The sequence below is a fragment of the Delphinus delphis genome, chromosome 1 (genome assembly GCF_949987515.2).
Source record: "Delphinus delphis chromosome 1, mDelDel1.2, whole genome shotgun sequence".
Taxonomy (NCBI): Eukaryota; Metazoa; Chordata; class Mammalia; order Artiodactyla; family Delphinidae; genus Delphinus; species Delphinus delphis.
This window is the reverse complement of record NC_082683.1, coordinates 27,763,504-27,788,279: the sequence shown is the minus strand read 5'-3', so window position 1 is coordinate 27,788,279 and position 24,776 is coordinate 27,763,504. Positions and strand designations below refer to the sequence as shown.

At 39.7% G+C, this 24,776-nt stretch overlaps 1 protein-coding gene across 14 annotated transcripts in view; it reads right to left on the bottom strand.

Moving 5' to 3' along the window:
• The window catches only part of ZMYM1 (zinc finger MYM-type containing 1), a 35,515-nt gene extending 14,170 nt beyond the window's left edge, over positions 1–21,345 (bottom strand). For 10 of the 14 annotated variants that reach the window (XM_069540951.1, XM_069540954.1, XM_069540953.1 and 7 more), the window contains exons 1-6: positions 21,267–21,324; positions 9,071–9,240; positions 7,878–7,950; positions 7,424–7,673; positions 843–1,017; positions 541–753 (exon numbers count right to left, since the gene is read on the bottom strand). In XM_069540951.1, the coding sequence (XP_069397052.1) occupies positions 541–753; positions 843–1,017; positions 7,424–7,673; positions 7,878–7,950; positions 9,071–9,166 (807 nt within the window). In that variant the 5' untranslated portion in view covers positions 9,167–9,240; positions 21,267–21,324. Of the gene's footprint in view, positions 1–540; positions 754–842; positions 1,018–5,885; positions 7,304–7,423; positions 7,674–7,877; positions 7,951–9,070; positions 9,241–20,574; positions 20,620–21,266 lie in introns of those variants that run through there. The other 4 variants (XM_060018963.1, XM_060018981.1, XM_069540948.1 and 1 more) reach the window with 4 other exon arrangements.
• Positions 21,346–24,776: the final 3,431 nt, after the last annotated feature.

The following is a 24,776-nucleotide window of genomic DNA, read 5'->3' as shown; positions in this document are numbered from 1 at the left end:
GCCACCCATCCAAGGCTCTCCTATCAGAAATAGGGGATTATTTCTCATTGGTTTATTGCCTACTAGGACTCCTGATTCAGAAAAAAGCATGTGACATTCTTGATTTATCTTAACCTTGCTTAGGTGTAAGAAATACATGGAATTAAAAAATAAAAAACATTTCTGTGGTTGAGTCCTACTGACCAATAGACTATTGTTATGCTTGCTATCTAACTTATAAATAAGCTTCCCTCTGATTGCCTTTTCTTCAAGACAAGATCATCACCCTGAGATTCTTTAGGAAAATCTCCATGCAGCATTTATCATGAATTGTTATGTGAAAAACAACTGTCAGAAGTCTTTTATATCATCTCCTTCATCATCTTACCAACGAAAAATATTCCCAATGGTACTAATATCTATACCGCCAGTTTCCTAAAGTGGAAACATTCACAAGCCAACTAATGGAAGGAACTCAACCTTCCATTTTTCATTTGAGTCTTATGCAATCAAATTCAAATGGAGTGGTCCTCACTTTATGCAATAGATCTTTATTCATACCTGCTTATATGCTGTAATACGCTTTGAACTATTAAAGTAATGAGACTGTGCTTCCATGTGAAGTATATGGAACAGACTAGAGCTAGTGGAACAGTAAGCTCCACAGTTCTCACAACAGTTCATGATGAGGTTGTTAGCAGAGTGAAACTTTGAAAAACAGGCATTACTGCAAAGACTACGTTTCATGTTCTGGTATTTTACTTCATACTGAATCTAGGATTTAAAAAAAAGACTTAGTAAAAACTCTGATATTTAAGCAGAATAATCAGAGTCCCTCAAGGTTAAGAAATATTGCAACTTACAACAGTAGTCTTCTGACACATGCTGCACTTGGCTGGAATGCTATTAGTACATATGGTATCAAATGGTTTTCTTTTTTCTTCATATGATGAAAGACAAGATTGGCTGCAAAAAGTTTTGCTAGTGGTAGTATCTTCCAGCTGCATACTGATCACATCCTTTAGATTTACAATGTCTCTAAAAATAAATAACAAGGGTACCATTAAACTCTTTTACCACAATTATTTCTTTCTTTTCATAAGCTAAATCACTCCCTTAAATAACCCTCTCCCCTGTTGTTTCATTTACCTGAAGAACTGTGAAATAGTAGGAACATCAGCCTTGAAATAAGAAAACCTGAATTTGGTATCTAGTTCTATCACTTACATTAAGTAACAGTGATTCAGTCATTTATATTCCCTAAATGTTAATATCTTCATCTATAACGTTAAGGATTATAAACACATCTGATAGTACAGTTTGAGGATTACCTTGCCTGTATTAGTTGGTGCTAGTGATTATAGAGTGATGACGAGAAATCACATATTCATACCTGACAAACTTTGGAATCTACAAGACAGAGGATTTAGAAGTTTGATCTACAAATTCCTGGGGATTCTCCAGATACTTTCAGGAGGTCCACAGGATCAAAACTATTTTCATAATATTAACATGTTATTTGCCTTTTTCACTGTGTTGACATTTGAACAGATGGTGCAAAAGCAACGGTGGGCCCCTGCAATTCCACTCCTAGGTATATACGCCAAAGAACTGAAAAAAAGTACTCAAAAAAGTACATATACACAAGGGTTCCTAACAGTTATAACAGATAGCAACAGCCTAAATGTTCATCAACAAATGAACAGATAAACAAATTGTGGTATATTATTCGGCTATAAAAAAAAAGAATGAAGTACTGATACACATGCCACAACATGAATGAATCTTGAAAACACTATGCTAAGGGAAAAAAGCCAGACATAAAAGGTCACAAGTTGTGATTCCGTCTATATAAAATATTCATAATAGATAAATCCATAGATAGAATGCAGATTGGTGGTTGCCAGGGGTTGAGGGGAGTGAAGATAGGGGAATGGGGAGAAACTCCTTAACAGATAAGGCATTTTACTTTGGGATGATAGAAATGTTTTGGAACTAGATAGAGGTGGTAGTTGTACAATACTGTAAATGTACTAAAAGGTACTGAAATGGTTTTTGTTATATGAATTTCACCTCAATAAATAGAGAGAAAAAAAAAGCGACGGTGGGTAAAACTGCCAGAGCCTTATTTAGCATAAATCAAGGCAGTGACGCCAAAAGGTACCAGTATTCGCACTATTCACAACCATGAATTTGTTGTAAGTTATTTACTTTATTAAAACTCAATCCTTCAGTACATCTTTTTAAGATTCTGTGAGATGAAATGGGACGGAGGCATAAATTATTTCTCCTGCACACCAAAGTATGATGGTTGTTTCAAGGAAAATCTCATGTAGGAATGTTAAGAGTTAAAACCTGAGTTAGGGGACCTCCCTGGTGGCATAGTGGTTAAGAATCTGACTGCCAAAGTAGGGGACATGGGTTCGAGCCCTGGTCCGGGAAGATCCCACATGCCACGGAGCAACTAAGTCTGTGTGCCACAACTACTGAGCCTGTGCTCTAGAACCCACATGCCACAGCTACTGAAGCCCAAGTGCCTAGAGCCCGTGCTCCGCAACAAGAGAAGCCACCGCAAAGAGAAGCCCCCGAGTAGCCCCTGCTCGCCACAACTAGAGAAAGCCCACGCGCAGCAACAAAGACCCAACGCAGCCATAAACAAACAAACAAACAAACAAATAACTGAGTTAGCTACTTTTTTCATGGAATACCTATTTATTTCAAAGAATGACTATCAGGGAAACTATTAACCAGAAGTAGGTATCTGGCAGATATTTTCTCAAAAATGAATAAAGTAAGACTGTTACCTCAAGGAAAACAACTGGCAGTAGTTATTGCCAATGATAAAATATGAGCTTTCACTGAAAATTAGAATTTTGGAAAACCTCCAGCTTGATAGCTTCCTAATACGTAGACTTTCTTAGTGAGATTAGTGATATTTTCTAAAATGTGATTTTTAAAATATTGCATAATGAAACACGACATTTAGATCTGTATACCTCAAGGAATCAATATTTTCCAAATGATGATAGCATGAAGCAAAAATCAGTTGTGGGTAGAAGAACAATTCAAAGTACAAATAGACCAATACATTTTTTTTTTTTTTTTTTTTTTTGCGGTACGCGGGCCTCTCACTGTTGTGGCCTCTCCCGTTGCGGAGCACAGCCTCCGGACGCGCAGGCTCAGCGGCCATGGCTCACAGGCCTAGCTGCTCCGTGGCATGTGGGATCTTCCCAGACCGGGGCACAAACCTGTGTCCCCTGCATCGGCAGGCGGACTCTCAAACACTGCGCCACCAGGGAAGCCCTAGACCAATAAATTTTAATGTGACAGTACAAAAAATTCATTGATATGGCTTCAGATTCTACATTGTAACTAACCTTTAAGAAACTGTAGTATCCTTTAAGAAAATTGTAGTATCAAAGAACTTCCACAATTATATGAAATGCTATTAAAACACTCCTCCCTTTTCCAAATACTTATTTGTAAGGTCAGCTTTTCTTCAGACTTCAACCAAAACAACATTTTATAACCAAGTGAATGCAGAAGCAGATATGAGAACCCGGCCAGACAGTAAAGCAGTTTGTAAAACTAATAAAACAGTGCTCACTAAATTTTTCTTAAAATTTCTCCTAAATTTTAAAAAACGCTATTATTCAAAAAAAAAAAAATTAGGTCAACATGCAGAGTTTATTACTTTTAAATGAGTTAATAGTTAAAAATTCCTCAGTTTTAATTTCTAACACAATATATGTATAGGTAGATGTAAGCTACATAAACTAAAGTTCTGGGCTTCCCTGGTGGCACAGTGGTTGAGAGTCTGCCTGCCGATGCAGGGGACACGGGTTCGTGCCCCGGTCCAGGAAGATTCCACATGCCGAGGAGCGGCTGCGCCCGTGAGCCATGGTCGCTGAGCCTGCGCGTCCAGAGCCATTGCTCTGCAATGGGAGAGGCCACAACAGTGAGAGGCCCGCGTACCACAAAAAAAAAAAAAAAAAAAAAAAACTAAAGTTCTTTGGGTCTTCAAAAATTTTTAAGATTGTAAAGGGGTCCAGAAACCAGAAAATGTGAGAACTGCTACTACAGGAAATACCAAGATATCTGGCTACCTAGATCCCTCAGAATATCAATCTTTCAGGGTAAGTTTTCCAGATGAAATACTCCTGAAATCAACACTATTTTAAACCTCAATATTTACAAATTTTTAGTGTACAAATCTTCCTTGACTTACAATGGGGTTATGTCCAGATAAACCCATCTTAAATTGAAAATATCATAAGTCAAAGACGCATTTAATACACCTAACCTACAGAACACCATAGCTTAGCCTAGTCTACCTTAAAGGTGCTCAGAACACTTACCTTAGCTTACACTTGGGTAAAATCATCTAACACAAAGCCTGTTTTATAATAAAGTGATGAACATATCATGTGGTTTACTGAATATGGTACTGAACATGAAAAACAGAATGGTTGTACAGAATGATTTTAAGTGTATGGGTTGTTTACCCTTGTGATCACGTGGCTGACTGGGAGGTGGGGCTCACTGCCGCTGCCCGGCATCATGAGAATATCATACTGCATACTATCATACTAGCCCAGCAAAAGAACAAAATTCAAAATTCGAAGTAGGTTTCTACTGAATGTGTATCACTTTAGCACTGCTGTAAAGTTGAAAAATCATTATGTAGAACAATTGTAAGTTAGGGACTATCTGTACTATAATCTTTCTGCCTCCTTAAACAGCACCAAAATTACAGGTTAATTTTCATTATCACAACACCAGTCATTTTACTGGCTTAAGATGTAGCTCTACATGCAGTATCTGAGTTGTGACAAATTTTTTTCTAGGATTCACTGTGTGCCAAGCAGTGTTTAGGCCTTGGGGACATAAAAATGAGTATAATCTGGTCCCTAATGTCAAGAGGTTCATAGTCTAACTATAGCATTATCAATTCTTTAATAACATTAATTTTACAATCAATGTTTTGGGAGTTATGAACACTATGGAAACACAGACCATGGAACAATTATCTGGGTGGCTGGGGGGAATAAGAGGAAGGAATGGTATGGGAATAGACAAAGGGTACAGATATTTGAGGCAGACCTTTAAGATAGTAAGAAATTAGCCAGATGGGAAGGAAGGCAGAAGAAATAGCACTGGCAGAAGCACTGAAGTCTGAAAATGCTTATTGGCTTTTACTGCTATTAGCATATTAGATTGCTAGCTTCTAATCTACTAAGGCCTTATTTAAAGAAAAAAAAATCAAAAATGAATTTTGTTAAAAGTGCCTAAAATTAGCTTAACCAAAGGCTGAGCATAGGTCTGAACAACTTTCTTACAAATAAGTGTTACATCATTAGTGCATAGGCCTATTTTAAACTCCACTAATTTCTTTCAGGACCTCTGGTTAGCTTCAATTGGGATACAGAAGTACAGAAATACACTTAAATACATAGCTCTCAAAAGAACAGTCTTATCTTTCTAACATGACTTTAAATGTCATTTTCAAAGTTATCTTTCATTTGGTTCATGAAACATAGTAAAAACTACATTGACTCTAACACAACATTGTAAATCAACTATACTTCAATTAAAAAAAAAACCTATAGCGACTCAGAACAGATTTAAAATCACTATTAAAAAAAAACCTCAACTGATAATTAGCTAAAATCTTGAGAACTACATACCTAATACAAGAGGCTAATGAATGTACAGTAAAAAGTTCTGAAAACAGTAAAGGTTACTCTGAACAATGGACAGCCTCTCGCAGCCTACGCATCACTGTACCACATTTCCACCAACCTATAAAATAGTATTTTCTATCAAAACATTTTTATTCCAAAGGAAGTAAAACTTATTTCATGTTTTGTTCATATTGGATTTCTTTGCCTTAGAGAACAACTTACACACTAAATCTTTCCTGCTTCAGCCTTTTCAATCTGTCATCTGTCTGGGAGCTCCGCTGAAGATGTATAATGGGTAAACTCCAAACACAGCAACATGATACTTTAACTTCTCAGAGCCTCAGTTTCCTCAAAACCAAAAGAAAATATTTGGACTGGATGATCTCTAAGGTCCCTTCCAGTTTTATGACTCTGCAGAGAAAGAAAGCATGCTGAAGAGAGTGCCATACAGCTCACAGCAAAAAAGAAAAAGGACACAGTATAGTGTTAAAGGGTTTACAAAGCACAAAAGAAAGGTAAGTAGAGTTCTGGGGAGGAAGACTTGAAGCAAAGGTTAACTCCTGAAGCAGCAGCCAAATGAGGAGCTGAAGCAACCAGTATAAAGGGTATGTGAGTTTGTTAAGAGAATAATAGTGACAGCCAACATTTACTGGGTTCTTATTACATGCAAATATTATTTTGATCACTTAAATATATTATTTAATGATCAAAATTCTTACATACATTTAACAAAATAGATGGGAATACTAAAAAAGAAGTTCTCAATGCTTTTCGAACTTTAGCACGTATATGAATCATTTGGGGATAAATGTAGTTCTGATTCAATAGGCCTGGGTGACACCTGAGATTCTGCATTTTTAACAAGCTCCCAAATGATGATGCTGTATAGTGGCTCAGGGATCACATAGAGTAGCAAAATGTAAATTGAGGAAGCAAGATTCAAATTGTGGCAATCTGATTCCAAAACAAGATATTATCTGAAAGGAATTTATATTTACTGGCAAAACTGGTAGCCTATGCGTTTTCTTGTTCTGAAACAAAGACATTTAAACTTAACACTAGCATTTAATGAGTGCTAACAAACCAGAATTATAATACTATGGGACTCTCAAAGCACTGATCCTTTAGACATCTTAGTGTAGTGTTCAAAGTTCTGGACATTATGAAATCACTACTACTTCCCTTCTTCTCATCTAAATTGCTTTACATATGTAAAAACGTTAGCAAAAAAGACCCCAATAATAGTTCACAGAAAACGTAAAAAGATTACATACATACATCTATGTTTACCTAAGGCTATTCAATTTTCAAAACAATTAAACTACTTCACTTGCCATTACAAGATAAACATTAAATAACTTTACACCTTGGAAGGTCAAAAAAATAACTGTTATATGATTAAATTTTTAGTAGGTTGCTCACTATACAGTTAAATGATAAAATATAATGGGCACGCAATAACCCCACTTACAGAGAATTTCAAATGAAAAGAATAGGAAAATAAGTTTCAGAAGTCATTATTTAAAGGTGAAGAGAAACACAGCTCCTATCATTTTAATTTCTGGAAATCTCTTGATAAAAAAAACTATTTCTGAAGAATCTATTAGAGGAACTAAAAGCAGAAGTAGCTTCTTTTACCTAAACCTAGGTGATTACTTCTTCAGAAAAAAAAAAAAAAAAACATGCAGAAAATTACAACCAAGATTCTGATCAAGATCTATGTAGGGAAGTAAAAGGGGCCATAATTTAAAATTATATACTTTGAGCAGTTTGAACAAGTTCTCTTCGGAAGAGCTGGTGAATTGAGAGATGAAATGTATTCAGTGATGCACGGTGTGGAGCAGAAAAGCTGAGTAGACCCTTTCCTCTGATAAGCAGTTTGCCCCTTTTGAAGAATTTTTTTACAGCCAGAACAGGAAACCTGAATAGCTGTGGTTGAAACTGAGGGAAGCATCTTATTCATGCCAGATGATGCCAGAGAAAGCTGAATGCCTGTAGTCATCGGAGAAGCTATAAACACAAAACAGGAAGGAAAAAAATTAGTATTTACATAATATTAAGCATGCATTCTTCCATTATCTCATAGAGGTTACTTCTCTTGGACTTGAAACCCAAAACAATCAATGCACTATTCAAAGGCATTCTAAAAAAGCAGAATAAACTGGCTATCACATTGGTCAGAATAAATATGATTAACTTAAGTAATTCTATTACCATTGTCTGAAAACGTAGTGTTTATTTTCAGGTCATTCTCCTGAGTTTTGGGCTGTTGGGCTTGACAATACTCCTAAAAAAGAGTTGAAAAATAATGAAAACGACCAGTCAATCAATAGAAAATGATATATTATGCTCAAGTCTGTTCAGTGAATTGCATAATTGAATTGAACCATGGTACATAAGTAAGCACTACCCTTTTGGTGACCTTTGGCTGATAACACCCATCAATTACTACAATATTTCCTACTGTACCTAGATATGACTTTATAAAGTTTTGTTAACAGAGTCCCTCACTAGCTACTACAAAAAGAGAGTAGACATACTCAATGATCCTATTTTCCCTTCTTGTTCTGATCACCAATAGCTAATTGTCTTCATAAAGTCCTTAAACACAAAAATTGTTAGGTTAGGCTGAATGAGTCTAACGAAGGAGGATTTTTTTCAGAGCAGCAGGCAATTTACCTAAACTTGATCTATGTCTTTGAATGTCCACGGGCTGAAGGAGCAATGGGTACTTCCTAGATGGACAATATTCCCATTGTCACCAACTCAGTGGGAGTCATACCCTTACTTGGTATTGATTTACTTTAGCTATTTGTAAACAGAATACTAGAAATTAATTAAAAATGAAATTACTTTTCATTTCACTATAAATTTCAGCTGGTTCATATATAAACATTCTAAGGAAATTTGGCCCTACTTACAAAACACTCACAGCTTGATTCAGTTTTTCCTTTATAGGTTCTTTAGCATCTGACATGTTTAAAGAAGTTTAAGGATAAATATGAAACTAATTTGGATAAACAAATAATAAAGAAAAATTCTAAGAATTTAAAATGTACTAAATAATTCTACTACTTAATAGAGACAGCAACATAAAAACATATAAGTAATTATTTGTATTGTTTCAAGTTAAGAAAAATGAAAACAAAAATGTGTTAACCTCAGTTAGGCCCATTAATACCCTAAGCAATCCTTTTATCAACCCCCAAACCCACTTCCAAACAGTCCAACCTTCTCTCATATTCTTGCATATGCTCACTACAGCACTTACTGCACACCCTGTTGTTACTTGGTCAACTGCTTTCGGGAAGGAATTAAGATTTTCAACTGATAAACCAGCACCTGCATAACTAAAATTTATAATTAAATACTACTCTAGAAAATAGAAAATAAGGTAAAATATTTACCTGAGCATTGTCAGGTTCTGCCTTAATTTCATCTAGCCTCTTCAGTTGTGGCGCCACTGCCTTGTCACATTCACCATCTGTTGTTGATTCTTTCATCTTACTGTCTGATGCAAAGAAATCCTCCAGTTCCAAACTAATGGGTTTTTTCTTGGAAAACAGTATCCAGATTCCTAAAATAAAATATGAACTGATAAAGAGTCTGATTTTAATTTTATTTATTTTGGCTGTGTTGGGTCTTTGCTGCTGCACGCAGGCTTTCTCTCTAGTTGCGGTGAGCGGGGGCTACTCTTTGTTGTGGTGTGCGGGCTTCTCGTTGTGGTGGCTTCTCGTTGCGCATCACGGGCTCTAGGCGTGCGGGCTTCAGTAGTTGTGGTGTGCGGGCTCAGTAGTTGTGGCTTGAGGGCTCTAGAGAGCAGGCTCTGTAGTTGTGGCACACGGGCTTAGTTGGCTCTGCAGCATGTGGTGTCTTTCTGGACCAGGGATTGAACGTGTGTCCCCTGCATTGGCAGGTGGATTCTTAACCACTGCACCACCAGGGAAGTCTCAAGAATCTGATTTTTAAACATTAGTCCCTTCAAATATAGTAATTTTCTGGAAGCACAAAACGTTCTTTCACAACACTAGCTTCCTTCCCTCATCCATTACTCCCCAATATAGCTTTGCTTTCTGCCTTCTCCAGTAGATAAACCTTTATGCTTTTTTCTTGCATAGAGACTAGTCTCTATTTCTATTCCCTCAGGTCGCCTCTTCCCCTCCTTATTGGTTTCTCTCATAGAATCATTTAAATACATTCAAAAATTTCTAAAGCTACTGCCCTCCCTCTGACTGTTCCTTCACTTGTCTTTGAAATTCTCTCCTTCCTTGACTTTTTTTTTTTTTAAAGGTGAAGGATTTCTTTTATTTATTTTCTTTATTTGTTTGGCTGCGTCGGGTCTTAGTTGCAGCATGCAGGGGTCTTTGTTGAGGCTGCAGGATCTTTCATTGCGGTGCGGGCTCTTTGTTGTGGCGCACAGGCTCCAGAGCACATGGGCTCTGTAGTTTGTGGCACGCGGGCTCTCTCCTTGAGGTGCACAAGCTCAGTACTTGTGGTGCATGAGCTTAGTTGCCCCGCAGCACATGGAACCTTAGCTCCCCAACTAGGGATCCAACCCATGTCTTGTGCATTGGAAGGTGGATTCTTTACCAATGGACCACCAGGGAAGTCCCTCTCCTTCCTTGACTCTTAAGACTCCAAGACCTATCTCTCCTCCTACCTCTTTGCCAGTCTTTTTCTCAAACATTTATTTCACCTGCTTCTGAACATCTGTGTTCCTCCAAAGCACAATTCCTCAGGACTCTTCTTGCTTGCTCTATGGGCACAACCTGGGATTCAACTATCATCTATAGGCTATTTTTCCCCTACATACCTGAGCTCTAGCCCATATACCCAATTGCCTATTAAATATCTCCACTTGTATGTTCTACAGGTCCCTCAAGTCCAGGAGATTTAAAATCATATTCTTATATTATCCACATAAACCTGCTTTACACATGTTCCCTTTCTTGGGAAATGACACTATGGTATATACTCAATTTCCCAAGCCAGAAATCTAGGGACAGTCCTAAATGCCTCTTCTCCCACATCTAATCACCAAATTATATCAAATATACCTTCTAATTATGTCTTGAAGCTATTTCCCCATTATACTTAATCCCCCCGCCCCCATCAACGGATTCCTTTTTGGTAAATAGTGTTAAGAAGAAACAACAAGCCCAAGCTGGCCTTAACTGTGCTAAGCCCCGCCAAGACTTATTGATAATTCCTAACAGAACTGTAGTTTCAGCCTCTCCAAGGAGTGGAATTTTAAGCCAATCAGTTTAATTTCCTGGTCAGCACTAGTGAGGTAATCTGCCCAAGACTCCCTGCTTTCCCCTAAGGGAAGGTGACCCTGTCTAAACTAGTCCACTCTTTTAGCTTTCTTGTCCTACCCTCTTTCTGCCTATAAAAACGTTCCATCTTGTACAGTTCCTTGAGTGCCCTGCTATTTACTAGATGGGATACTGCCAGATTCATGAATAAGGTCAGTTAGATCTTCAAATTTACTGGGTTGACTTTTTTTTTTCTTTTTAAACAACAGCTAAGGACTTCCCTGGTGGCTCAGTGGTTAAGAATCCACCTGCCAATGCAGGGGACATGGGTTCGAGCCCTGGTCTGGGAAGATACCACATGCTGCAGAGCAACTAAGCCTGTGCGCCACAACTACTGAGCTCATGTGCCACAACTACCGAAACGTGTGTGCCTAGAGCCCGTGCTCCGCAACAAAGAGAAGCCACCACAATGAGAAGCCCACGCACCGCAATGAAGAGTAGACCCCGCCTCAACTAGAGAAAGCCCGCGCGCAATGAAGACCCAATACAGCCAAACAAACAAAAAACTGCAAAAAAGACCCCCAAACAATAGCTAAAATCCAAAATCAATATAAAAGATTGCTGTGCACTCAAGCTTAAAAAAGAATTCCATTTTATAACTTTTGAGGAACTACAGGAGCCTTGGATTGTGTAAGCAGATAGCTCAGGGGGTCCCTGGAGGAAGAGAACCAGGAATGGCTTTCCTGACATAAGAGAACCCATTTTGGCCTAAGCCATTTTGTGATCTAAGCCTGGCCTCAATGCTTGGCCTTGGACAGGTCTCAGTAATTAATGATCTTGAGGGAATACAGAAACAAGGGAGGAGCAGTCAAGAAACAACAGTGCAGCCTTGGGGCAAGGGTCCTGGTTCCTCAAGGGAATAACAATATATCTTTCAGTTCTGTAAGAGCTAAGGCTCCCACCCAGGTGGAGGATGGAAAGATGATGCTGAGCCTCCAGACTTCAATCAACTAAAGCTTGGACTCTGTCGACCTTTCCCCCAATTCTACGCTGAATTCTCCTCTGCTCAAGTCCCTTCATGAACAGGCATGTACCCTTAGCTTAAAACTTCCCCAATTTTGCTGTTGGGGAGATACTGCTTTGGTAAAGATCCCCAGTGTTCTCCTTATTTGCTGCAAGTAATAATAAATAAATCCTTCCTTCTCCAGATCTTTGGCTTGGTTGCGTCTACTGGCTTGACGCCCACCAAGGGGCAAACCCAGTTTTCAGGTAACAACTGTTCAGCTCCAAGGCCTCTTCTCTTAAGGACAGACTGGTTCCTTGTGTTCTTCTTTTTCCTTAACTGAGGTCTATTTTCCATTTTTCTTGTAGCTGCCACCTCCAATTCTAAATCCTTTGCAACTCTTTCCCTTCCTGCAATCCTAACTTGGCTGCAGAGGACAAGTCTCCTGGATTCCTCTTACATCACCTCCAAGAGAAAAGGATACTCTTTTAAAAAAAGGTCTTTACAACTAATGATTATGGAGGGTAGGAGATAAGTAAAACAGATATGATTAAGTTAAAGTTCTTACTGGAGTAACTCCAGGTCTCTGGTTTTATTCTGAGTTAGTACGTTGAAAACCCCGAAGTTCCGTAATTGTCTTTTATTTTTGAGGTTGGGACTCCGCCACTCAACTCACTGATCTTTAACTCAGCTCTTACTGAAAGCTCCTGTAGACTTAAAAAATGCACAACGTAAGAGTTGCGAGTTAAGTTTTATTTGGGGCAAAATGAGGACAGGGAGACAGCATTTCAGATAGCTCTGAGAAACTGCTCCAAAGAGGTAGAGGGGAAGGTCAGTATATATGTGACTTTGGTGAAGGGGGAGTATACTTCTGCTAGTCGGAGGAGCAGTCATCACCATGAAGGATTTTAGTGCTTTTCTAGATATGAGGAGATAACAAGAATTGGGCTCATAAAATCGGCTCCTGAAAATATATAACTATCTGAAGACCTGTTCTGCCAGTTTTTCCCAGAGCACAGAGTGCCTCATTTCTGCTCTCCACCCTGAACTCCTTTCAGGGGGTGTTGAAAGTCAGCAGCTGCAGCAGCTCATGATTTAATCCTTGTAGAGGTAGTTGGCAAGTGCCAACGGCAAGTGCTAATTTGTAGTTGATACTCCTATCCCAAGGCAGAAAATTAAATAAGGCCTGACTGTGAAGTGCAATAAAAGCTCATATAGTCTCTGCTCAACCCATCTGAGTGTTACATACAACCAGCAAAGCAAAACTCACTGGAAATTAACTACTAGATTGTATATTCCCTTCATCTGAAAGTAAATATGCTATGTTAAGTCTAAAGATCAATTAAAAATTAAAAATAAAACATCTAGGAATCCCTTCATACATGTCAGTCATCACATAGGCAAAGAATAGAAAGTACCCTGAAAGTGTAATTAATCTAAAATATATTTCTGGGACTTCCCTGGTGGTCCAGTGGCTAAGACTCTGCACTCCCAATGCAAGGGGCCGGGCTGGATCCCTGGTCAGGGAACTAGATCCCACATCCCACAACTAAGAGTTCACATGCTGCAACTAAGAGTTCGCATGCTGCAACTAAACATCCCACGTGCCACAACTAAAAGATCCTGCAGGCCACACAACGAAGATCCTGTGTAGGGCGCGGTCAGCTAACTGCTACGCGGCAGGAAGCTGAAATAAGCTGAGTCATCCTTCCTGTGGCCACTGCGCTTGCGCTAAGTATACTAATGAGGTTTTAAAGTAGCGACCTATCCGATGCTGACTCACAAATCGCACCATCGGCGAAAGCCAATCACAGAGCGACACATGTTCTTAATCCCTATATAAGCAGACTGCTATAGGATTGCGGGGTCTTCCTTCCATCTTTCTTCAACCAAGCTGTGCTCCAATAAAGTGTGATACGAGAAGAATCTTGCGTGTGGCGGCTCGTTATTCTGCCGGTCAGAAACGGCTCGCCGCAATCCTGCACCCGGCAATGAAGATCCTGCGTGCTGCAACTAACACTTGGCACAACCAAATAAATAAATAAATAAATAAATAAAGTATAAAAAAGGCAGAGCAGTTAAATATTAAAAAATATATATATACTTCTGAGGTAGAGGAAAATGGTATATAACATTTCTTTAGCTACTAAAAAACCAAAAAGAGCAAAAGACATATACGAATAACAAATTCATTACTTCCTTTTTCAGTACAATGAACAAAGGAGTAAAATAAATCCTAGAGACCTCTTTTTAACATAGTCGCACCCATCTTCCCCAACTGGGGCTAAACTATGTATGTTGGAGACTATTAGCCGTCATAGGATAAATATCTTTCTGCTAGTTAGTACTACTTGGTAATAAGTAATTTAAAACATTTTAATTTAAACCAAAGAGGGATATATCATGGAGCAGAAAACCAAAGTCACATGTTTTTAAAGGAAAACATGAGTATCAGAAAGAGAAAGTTAAAAAAAAAAAATCTCATTCAAAATCATGTTAGAAACTCCCATAAAACCTTAAGGAATAAATTTATACTAGGAAGTAAAAGACTAATACACTGAAAACGATATAACATTGATAAAAGAAACTGAACATGATTCAAAGAAATGGAAAGATATCCCATACTCTTAGATTGGAAGAATTAATATTGTTAAAATGGCCATACTACCTAAAGCAATCTACAGATTTAATGTAATCCCTATCAAAACACCCATGACACTTTTCACAGAAGTAGAACAAATAATCCTAAAATTTATAGGGAACCATAAAAGACAAAGAACAAAGCCAGAGGCATAATGCTTCCAGATTTCAGACTATACTACAAATCTATAGTTATCAAAACAGCATGGTATTGGCACAAAAACAGACATACAGATCAATGGAACATAATAGAGAGCCCAGAAATAAACCCACACACCTATGGTCAATTAATTTATGACGAAGGAGGCAAGAAAATACAATGGAGAAAAGACAGTCTTTTCAGCAACTGGTGTTGGGAAAGCTGGACAGTTACATGTAAATCAATGAAATTAGAACACCCCCTCAAACCACATACAAAAATAAACTCCAAATGGTTTAAAGACCTAAATATAAGACGCCATAAAACTCCTAGAAAGGAACAAAGGCAAAACATTTTCTGACATAAATCGTAACAGTATTTTCTTAGATCAGTCTCCCAAGGCAAAACAAATAAAAGCAAAAATAAACGGGACCTCATCAAAAGCTTTGGCACAGCAGAGGAAACAATCAACAAAACAAAAAGACAACCTACAGAATGGGAGAAAATATTTGCAAATGATGTGACCGACAAGGCCTTAACTTCCAACATATAAAAACAGGTCATACAACTCAACATCAAAAACCCCAAACAACCCAATCAAAGAATGGGCAGAAGACCTAAATAGACATTTCTCCAAAGAAGACATACAGATAGCCAACAGGCATATGAAAAGATGCTCAACATTATTAGAGAAATGCAAATCAAAACTACAATAAGGTATAACCTCACACCAGTCAGAATGGCTATCATCAAAAAGTCTACAAATAATAAATGCAGGAGAGGGTGTGGAGAAAAGGGAACTCTCCTACACTTTAGTGGGAATGTAAATTGATGCAGGCACTATGGAGAACAGTATGGAAGTTCCTTAAAAAACTAAAAATAGGGCTTCCCTGGTGGCGCAGTGGTTAAGAATCCACTTGCCAATGCAGGGGACACAGGTTTGAGGCATGGTCCAGGAAGATCCCACATGCCACGGAGCAACTAAGCCCATGCACCACAACTACTGAGTCTGTACTCTAGAGCCCACGAACCACAACTACTGAACCTGTGAGCCACAACTACTGAAGCTCGTGCGCCTAGAGCCCGTGCTCCTCAACAAGAGAAGCCACCATAACGAGAAGCCTGCGCACTCAACGAAAAGTAGCCCCTGCTTGCTGCCACTAGAGAAAGCTGGCGCACAGCAACAAAAACCCAACACAGTGAAAAATAAATAAATTAATTAATTAAAAAAAACGCTAAAAATAGAGCTACCATGTGATCCAGCAATTCCACTTCCAGGCATATATCAGGAAAAGATGAAAACTCTGATTCAAAAACATACATGCACCCCAATGTTCATAGCAGCACTATTTACAATAGCCAAGATATAGAAACAACCCAAGTGCCCATTAACAGATGGCTGGGTTAAGAAGATTGGTATATATATACAACGGAATATTATTAAGCCATAAAAAAGAATGAAACATTGCATTTGCAGCAACAAGGATGGACCTAGAGAATATCATACTAAGTGAAGTAAGTCACTCAAAGACAAATATTGTATGATATCACTTATATGTGGAATCTAAAAAATAATACAAATAAGTCTATACACAAAATAGAAACAAGCAGACACAGAAAACAAACTTACAGTTACCAAAAGGAAAGGGAAGGGGGAGGGATAAATTAGGAGTATGGGATTAAGTAATACAAACCTCTATACATAAAATAGCTAAGCAACAAGGATTTACTGTATAGCACAGTAAATATATATATATATATTCAATATTTGTAATAACCTATAATGGAAAATAATCTGAAGAAATATATATATAACTGAATCACTCTGCTGTACACCTGAAACTAACACAATATTTTAAATCAACTATACTTCAATAAAACAAACAAAAACCCTTGAGACTGCAAAGAAATGGCAAGCTATTAGCAGTTACTTCTAGACACACAGACAGACCTCCAGACGGAATGTATATACTTTCCTCCTGGAAAATTAGTACAATATTGCATACATAAACCTGTCGATGAAAGATTAATTAATTGTCAATCTAAGAAAGAGAGAATTTCCCTCCCCACTACACTTGTGCTCTTACTGTTCTACTTGCAAAGTCATTTCTGCCTATTCAAATTCTACTCAGCTTCTAAACCAACTCAGCTCTAGATTTTATCAAATTGGCAAGAATTAAAAATAAGATATGCCTAGATAAGATAAATCTAGGTATAACAGAATAGCTTTTAGTATGCTAAATTCTTCCACTGGAAACAATTATAAAATTAACAGGCTTGGGCTTCCCTGGTGGCGCAGTGGTTGGGGGTCTGCCTGCCGATGCAGGGGACGCGGGTTCGTACCCCGGTCCAGGAGGATCCCACATACCGCGGAGCGGCTGGGCCTGTGAGCCATGGCCGCTGGGCCTGGCGTCTGGAGCCTGTGCTCCGCAACGGGAGAGGCCGCAACAGTGAGAGGCCCGCGTACCGCAAAAAAAAAAAAAAAAAAATTAACAGGCTTTACCTCTGAGGGCACCTTCCAGGATAAAGGAAAATGCCCAAGCAGAGAATAGCAGCACAGTGAGCTACAGAGATAGGAGTTCTGGGTGCCTAAGTAGCTGGAACTCAAGAGGCACAATCTGGGAGGAAAGAACCTCAGAGAAATAAGCCCCCAAATTTGCACACAAATATTCCCCATCTCCACTCATTAGCTAACCCTTAAACTGCACATCTACAGAGCAAGACTCCAAAAAACCTAGCAGAAAACAGCAGTTGGGAGGCTAAAAGAGATTACAGTAGCTTTGCAAAGCTAAGAACAGTTGAAATTTAAGCCCAGATAAGGAAGAGGGGACTTGGTAAAGATGTGGACTTTCAGTTGAGACTCCAGGAGGCCAAGCCCTAAGAGTAAGGGCCACAACCCAGGAGAAAAGACTACTTCCTAGAAGAAAGGGCAAACCTAAATAGATCAGCCCTAATTAATGCCTAACAGAATCCCTCAACAGGATCAATGTAATCTGCTAGTACTATTTGCACACCTAAATGAACTGCAGTCCTCTCTGGAGGAGTCTTTCAAAATTTTCACCCACAATGTCCAGAATAAAAATGTATGAGCAAACTCCCCCCAACCCCCCAACAAACAAAACTGAAGGGACTTCCCTGGTGGTGCAGTGGTTAAGACTCCGTGCTCCTAATGCAGGGGGCCCGGGTTCAATCCCTGGTCAGGGAACTAGATCACACATGCATGTCACAACTAAGAGTTCGCATACTGCAACCAAGAGTTTGCATGCCGCAACTAGGGAGCCTGCCTGCCACAACTAAGACCCAGCACAACCAAATAAATAATTTAATCAAACAAAACAAAACTAAAAACCAAGGGGAAAAAAGACAACAGAAACAGACCCACAGTGTGGCTCATACTGATGTTAGTAGGCAAGAACTTTGATGTGTTTAAGAAAATACAGAAAAAGATGGAAAAGTTCAGCAGAATCCTGGAATTCAATTTTTAAAAAAATCGTGGGAATTTGAGAATTGAAAAGTAAAATAGGGAAATTAAGAATTCAACAGATGAATTTAATATCAAATTAGTGAACTAGAAGACAGGTTAGTACAAAGTAGTCAGACTGATACATAAAAGGATACAAATAATGTAAGCAACATGTGGGAAATAGCAAAATGGTCTGACACACATGTAAACTGAGCCTGAGAATAAGAGAAAACAGGCAATGAAACAGGAGCAACATTTAAAGAAATACTGGCTGGACAATTTCCCCAAAATGAACAAAAATTTCAAACCACACGAATTCAAGAAGTTCTATGAATAAAAATAAGATAAACATAAGGAAAAGACAACTCTGCACATCATAATCACACTGGTGAAAACCAAAGATAAAAAGAAAATCTTAAAGGCAGCTAGAAAAAAAGGACGTTAACATACAGGGTAACAAAAATAAGAATGAAGGCTGTCTTGTCAGAAACAATGAAGGCCAGAGGCCAATGGAATAACTTTAAAATGCTGGGGGGAAAAATCTATCTAAAATTCTATAGTCAGTAAAAACATCCTTCAAAAATAAAAGTGAGGGCTTCCCTGGTGGTACAGTGGTTGAGAGTCCGCCTGCCGATGCAGGGGACACGGGTTTGTGCCCTGGTCCGGGAAGATCCCACATGCCGCGGAGTGGCTAGGCCCATGAGCCATGGCCGCTGAGCCTGCGCGTCCAGAGCCTGTGCTCCGCAACGGGAAAGGCCACAACAGTGAGAAGCCCATGTACCGAAGGAAAAAAAAAAAAAAAAATTAAAATCATCATTACTTATAGATGACATATTGTGTACATAGAAAATCCAAAAGGATTTCCAAATAACTACTGAAATTATTAAGTAAATTTAGCAAGGTCAATATTAAAAAAATCAATTATATTTCTTTGTAGAATTAGAAATTTAAAAATTTAAAATAACTTTTCTATAGTGTCATAAAACATCAAATATTGGAATAAATCTAATGAAATACGTCAAGATCTCTAGACTGAAAACAAAACAATGCTGAGAGAAATAAAGTAAGATCTAAATAAATGGAGAGAGACAGTGATTGACTCAATATTAAGTCAGTTTTCCCCAAACTGAGCTACAGATCAAAATCCCAGTTTTTGTTGAACCTGCAAGATGACCATAATGTACATAAAATGTATACACAACCTCAAATAGGCACTACAATCTCAAAAAAGAAAAAAATTTGAGGACTTACTAAAAAGCTACAGTAGTTAAGATGGTATGGTATGGACACAAGCAAAAATAAAATGAGTAATGTAAGAGTCCAGAAGCAGGTATACTCTTATTTCTTTGCATTACAGCTACTTCTTTACGCATTACACTTTCCAAAGATTTGTTTTATTCGTTGAGTTCTGCAAGCTCTTTTACTGGAATGATAGGAAGACTGGAGGCAGAAGGCTAAACGCTTCTCAAACCAAACTAAAATGTCCATTTTTAGTTCTGTAGGCAATGGGGAGCCACTACTGATGAAGTGCATAGGTGCTGGGGCTATAGAGATAATTACCACATGCAGACTCTCATAACACTCTGCCTAGCACAATGTAAGCATACATGAGGTACAAAGCAGAAATGAGGTAAGAGAAGATGGTCAAAGAAGTCTTAGAAGGTTATATTTGAGCTAGGTTTTCAAGTAGGTGTCTATGAAGCAATCACGGGGGATATTTCAGATATAGGGACAGTATGTGGAAAAACACAAATATATGGGAACTATAAGAAGTGGAGTTACTGATGAAGATAAAATGCAAGAGTGCTAGTGGAAGGAAATGAAGTTGGAAAAGCAGATGTGGTTCATATCCGGAAAGTCCTTAAATACCAAAAACCTTGAACTTAAGTCTTGTACATCAGTAGCTTTTGGGGTTCATCAAACACTTCATATTTCTTTAAGTAAAAATTTACTTTAAAAAAACTAATAAAATTATGAGATACACTTAACTGTGTTACATACCAAATGTGAAGTATTTTGGTGACCTCCAAAGCATTAATTTGTGCTAGATTAACAGAGACCTTCAGAAAATAGCTTTTCCTGCCATCAGGGTGAATATAATTCAATGCCTTGTAGCTGTGTCATTGATGAGGAAGTTTACAGCTTTGCACTTACACTTTTTGTTCTGAACTGTATATGTCCACTCACAGAAAATCCTAGAAGTGAATTTACTGTTTTAGCAAGGGCATCTACTCCTTTAACTAATACTCTTGCCTCAACCTAAGAGTTAAATGTGCAAAGTGTTAGGACTAAATGTAGTTCTTGTTATAAATTTCGGGGGCTTCTTGTCTTATATATTTGTGATGAGGAATACAAGCTATCGTCAGATGTTATCAGTGATTCAACACTTAAAGAGAAAATTCTCCACTTACCTACTTTCCAGTCAGTTTAATTTAAAAGTATGATGAGATTGCAACCTGAGAAAGTTAAAAACGTCACCGTTTGTAAACATTAGTCCATGCAACCAAGATACTTTCGATTCAATCTTGTACACAAAAGCAAAATGACATAACATAAAATGACAAAGACTGTACCTTCATCTAATCAAAATTTCAAATCCCATTTCATGACGAGCCAAACATTTATAACAATTAAAAAATACCTTTTATTTAAGATCCCATGTACAACTCTATTTGCAAAAGGAGTTCCATGATTTTTTTTTCAGTTTGAAAAAAAATCACTGCTTAACGAGGGAGAGCCACAGGTGGGATCAAAGTAATGTTTTAGAAACGGAAGCCATGGAGAAAGACCGAAGGCTGAAGGCAGTTACGGCGCAGGAGCAGAGTAAGCGCTGAGAAACGCAGGAAGCTGGCGGGGGAGTCGAGGGGGGGGCAAAACGCCCCGACTCTCTGCAGACTAGGTTAAAGGAGACGACAAACACTATCCAGGGGCCTGACCCCGAATTCCCGGCCCCCACATGGCGGCATCCGCACGCAGGGCTGAGTCCCTGGAACCCCGGCCCTCCCAGACATTTCATCCTTCCTCCGACTGGCCAAACTCTCCGCCCGTCTCTGGTAAAGCACAGAAATAAAGACCGACACTACAAGCGCTTAAGGAGGCTTACTAATTTCTCTCACCGACGGTCGCCGCGCTACGTTTCTCAAAAGAACTTCAACGGGAAACGGTCGCGCAGGCCCCACCCCTTCCCCGGCGTTCTCTGCGGCCGAGCATGCGCAGTGCATCCGCCGCCCACCCCCGCCCACCCAGCCTCTGGGCCACTTTTCTGTCAATAGGAAAAGGCAACCTTGGGGGTGGGTGAGGGGGCTGTTCAGATCCCTGACTAGGGACTAGGAGTTTAGCCCTGAAGCCCTATGTATTATAGGTGGCAGCCAGATTTGGACATTTCTTTTTTTATTTTTTAAAATAAATTAATTTATTTGCTGTGTTTTTGGCTGTGTTGGGTCTTCGTTGCTGCGCACAGGATTACTCTAGTTGCAGCGAGCAGGCTTCTCATTGTGGTGGCTTCTCTTTGTTGGGGCGCACGGGCTTCAGTAGTTGTGGCTTGGGGGGCCCTAGAGTGCAGGCTCAGTAGTTGTGCGCACGGGCTAAGTTGCTCCGAGGCATGTGGAATCTTCCGGACCAGGGCTCGATCCCCTGTCTCCTGCGTTGGCAGGCGGATTCTTAGCCACTGCGCCACCAGGGACGCCCCAGATGTCCAACTCTTGAACTTTCAAATTATGTGAGACATTAGGTTTTCTTTTTTTTTTTTTTGCTGTACGCGGGCCTCTCGCTGTTGTGGCCTCTCCCGTTGCGGAGCACAGGCTCTGGACGCGCAGGCTCAGTGGCCATGGCTCACGGGACCAGCCTCTCCGCGGCATGTGGGATCTTCCCGGACCGGGGCACGTACCCGTGTCCCCTGCATCGGGAGGCGGACTCTCAACCACTGCGCCACCAGGGAAGCCCTAGGTTTTCTTAACCTATGTTGACTTGGTTTTCTGTCACTTGCAGTACAAAATCCTGTCTTTTTTTAAATAAATTTGTTTAATTATTGTTGGTTGCGTTGGGTCTTCATTGCTGCGCATGGGCGTTCTCTAGTTGCGGCGAGCAGAGGCTACTCGTGGGCTTCTCGTGATGGCTTCTCTTGTTGCGGAGCACGGGCTCTAGGTGCATGGACTTCAGTAGTTATGGAGCGTGGGCTTCAGTAGTTGTGGCTTGCGGGCTCTAGACCGCAGGCTTAGTAGTTGTGGTGCATGGGCTTAGTTGTTCCGTGGCATGTGGAATCCTCCCAGACCAGGGATGGGACCCCTATCCCCTGCATTGGCAGGCAGATTCTTAACCACTGTGCCACCAGGGAAGTCCACAAAATCCTGTCTTTTAATAAATGTACTCATGAGCAATTCCTAACAATAAATGTGTTTTACTTTCTAGGTTCATAAAGTTTGTCTCACTCAGCAAGATAAAGCAGTTCAGCCTATAAGATGTATAGGCTCCTGTTTCTAATGAATGACTCTTACGAGTAAAAAATATCCATGAGAAAAGCCTTACCTTTTGTGTAGAAACTTTAAGAGAACTGGAGCAGTGAGTGCATACCTCTGCTTCTGATAACAGGACTGAGGAAAAAGAAAAAAAACACTATAAAAAAAATTGAATCCTCGTTCTGGGTGAGGACTTCCATCGGGTGTGCAAACTGCTTGTTCATGGGGCAGTTATCTAATTTTTTTTTTTTTTTTTTTTTTGCAGTACGTGGGCCTCTCACTGCTGTGGCCTCTCCTGTTGCAGAGCACAGGCCCCAGACGTGCAGGCTCAGCGGCCATGGCTCACGGGCCCAGCCGCTCTGCGGCATGTGGGATCTTCCCAGACCAGGGCACGAACCCGTGTCCCCCGCATCGGCAGGCGGACTCTCAACCACTGCACCACCAGGGAAGCCCCAGTTATCTAATTTTTGAGATATTAATTTGTGTTATTTGTTGTACACTTTTCCTCCCTTGCATCATTATCTCAGGGATTTTAGTAGGACCAAAAGCAGAAGCTGTTGGAAGTCAAGAGCTGGTCTCGTGTTTTGTAAAAATTCAGTCTGACTGAAAAGAGTATGAAATTATCCAGGGAGGGAGGGAGAGAGAGAGAGAGTTGTTAGGGGAGACAGGAGGCAGAGAGATGCCTTAGAGGAAACCAAGGAAGAAAAGATTTCAGAATTACAGGAAGAGGATGAAGGTCTATAGTTCTGTGATTTTAGGGGACCTGCAACATGTTCTTCAACCGCATTATGGGGAGAGTGCTGGACCCTGAGAATAAGGAGTTACATCCTTGCCGAAGATACTCATGATCAAGCCACTGGTCCTGATGAGAACCTGCAGACTGGGGCAATGGTCATCTCTGATGTAACCAGTCTGGACTACTGAGCTAATAGCTGCAGAGATTCCATGATGCTTTGGTGGCGAGTAAGACCCACCATGGGACCTATACATACCTCTGGTGGCATTCTTCTTGGGAACACCAATAATGACTGAGATTAAATTTTCTGCCAGTGTAAGCATGAGGTCTCAGATTTAGATTTAAGCTGATTATGAGAAAACAAGTAAGTTATTTCCTCCATACTTGCATATGCCCTAAAATTCATACCTGTTACTTTTGGATGAAGCATGGGAACCCAACTTGTTTCCTTGACTTACCTCTTTGAAATAAGTATCTAAAGAGAGAAGCCCAGTAGGAGTCAAGCCATAGTCCAAGAAAAGCCCTCAGGATCTCATCCATAATCAATGACATTCATACCCTTAGGAAAACACCCAGATATTAAGAGTATCCTGCTTTTGGCCCAAGAGTAGGAGTTCAGAAAGAATGGGAATTAATACCACAACTTTATTCTTTGTATTCTATGCCCCCCCCCAAAAACAGGCTTCATTTATTTTTTTAGAGTCTAGTGCTAAAATTCCTTCATTTGATTATCCCATTTGGGTAGTATATCCATTTAGCATGCTTGTTTGCAAGTATTATATAACTCAACTTTAACAGGTTTAAACAATAAAGGGAATGCATTGAGTCATAAAATTGAACAGTATAGAAAGAAGATAAACTCCATACTTGTCTGGACTAGGTTGTATTTTTCTGTAATTCTCTCAGCTCTACCCTCTTTTTTTTTTAGTTGAAATATAGTTGACTTAGGTACGTTAGTTTCAGGTGTATTACATAATGAAGCTCTGCCTTTTAAAAAAATTTTAAACATCTTTATTGAAGTATAATTGCTTTACATTGTTGTGTTAGTTTCTGCTGTATAACAAAGTGAATCAACTATACATATACATGTATCCCTGTATCCCCTTCCTCTTGTGTCTCCCTCCCACCCTCCCTATCCCACCCCTTGCGGAGCACAGGCTCCGGACGCGCAAGCTCAGCGTCCATGGCTCACGGGCCCAGCCGCTCCACGGCATGTGGGATCTTCCCGGACTGGGGCACGAACCCGTGTCCCCTGCATCGGCAGGCGGACTCTCAACCACTGAGCCACCAGGGAAGCCCCAGCTCTGCCTTCTTTGATTGACTTTATTTTCAAGCTGGCCTCCTTCATGGTAGCAAGCTCATTACCATGGAGTATACTTTCTCATTCACAACCAGCTGGCCTATCTGGGATCTTGTGCTGATT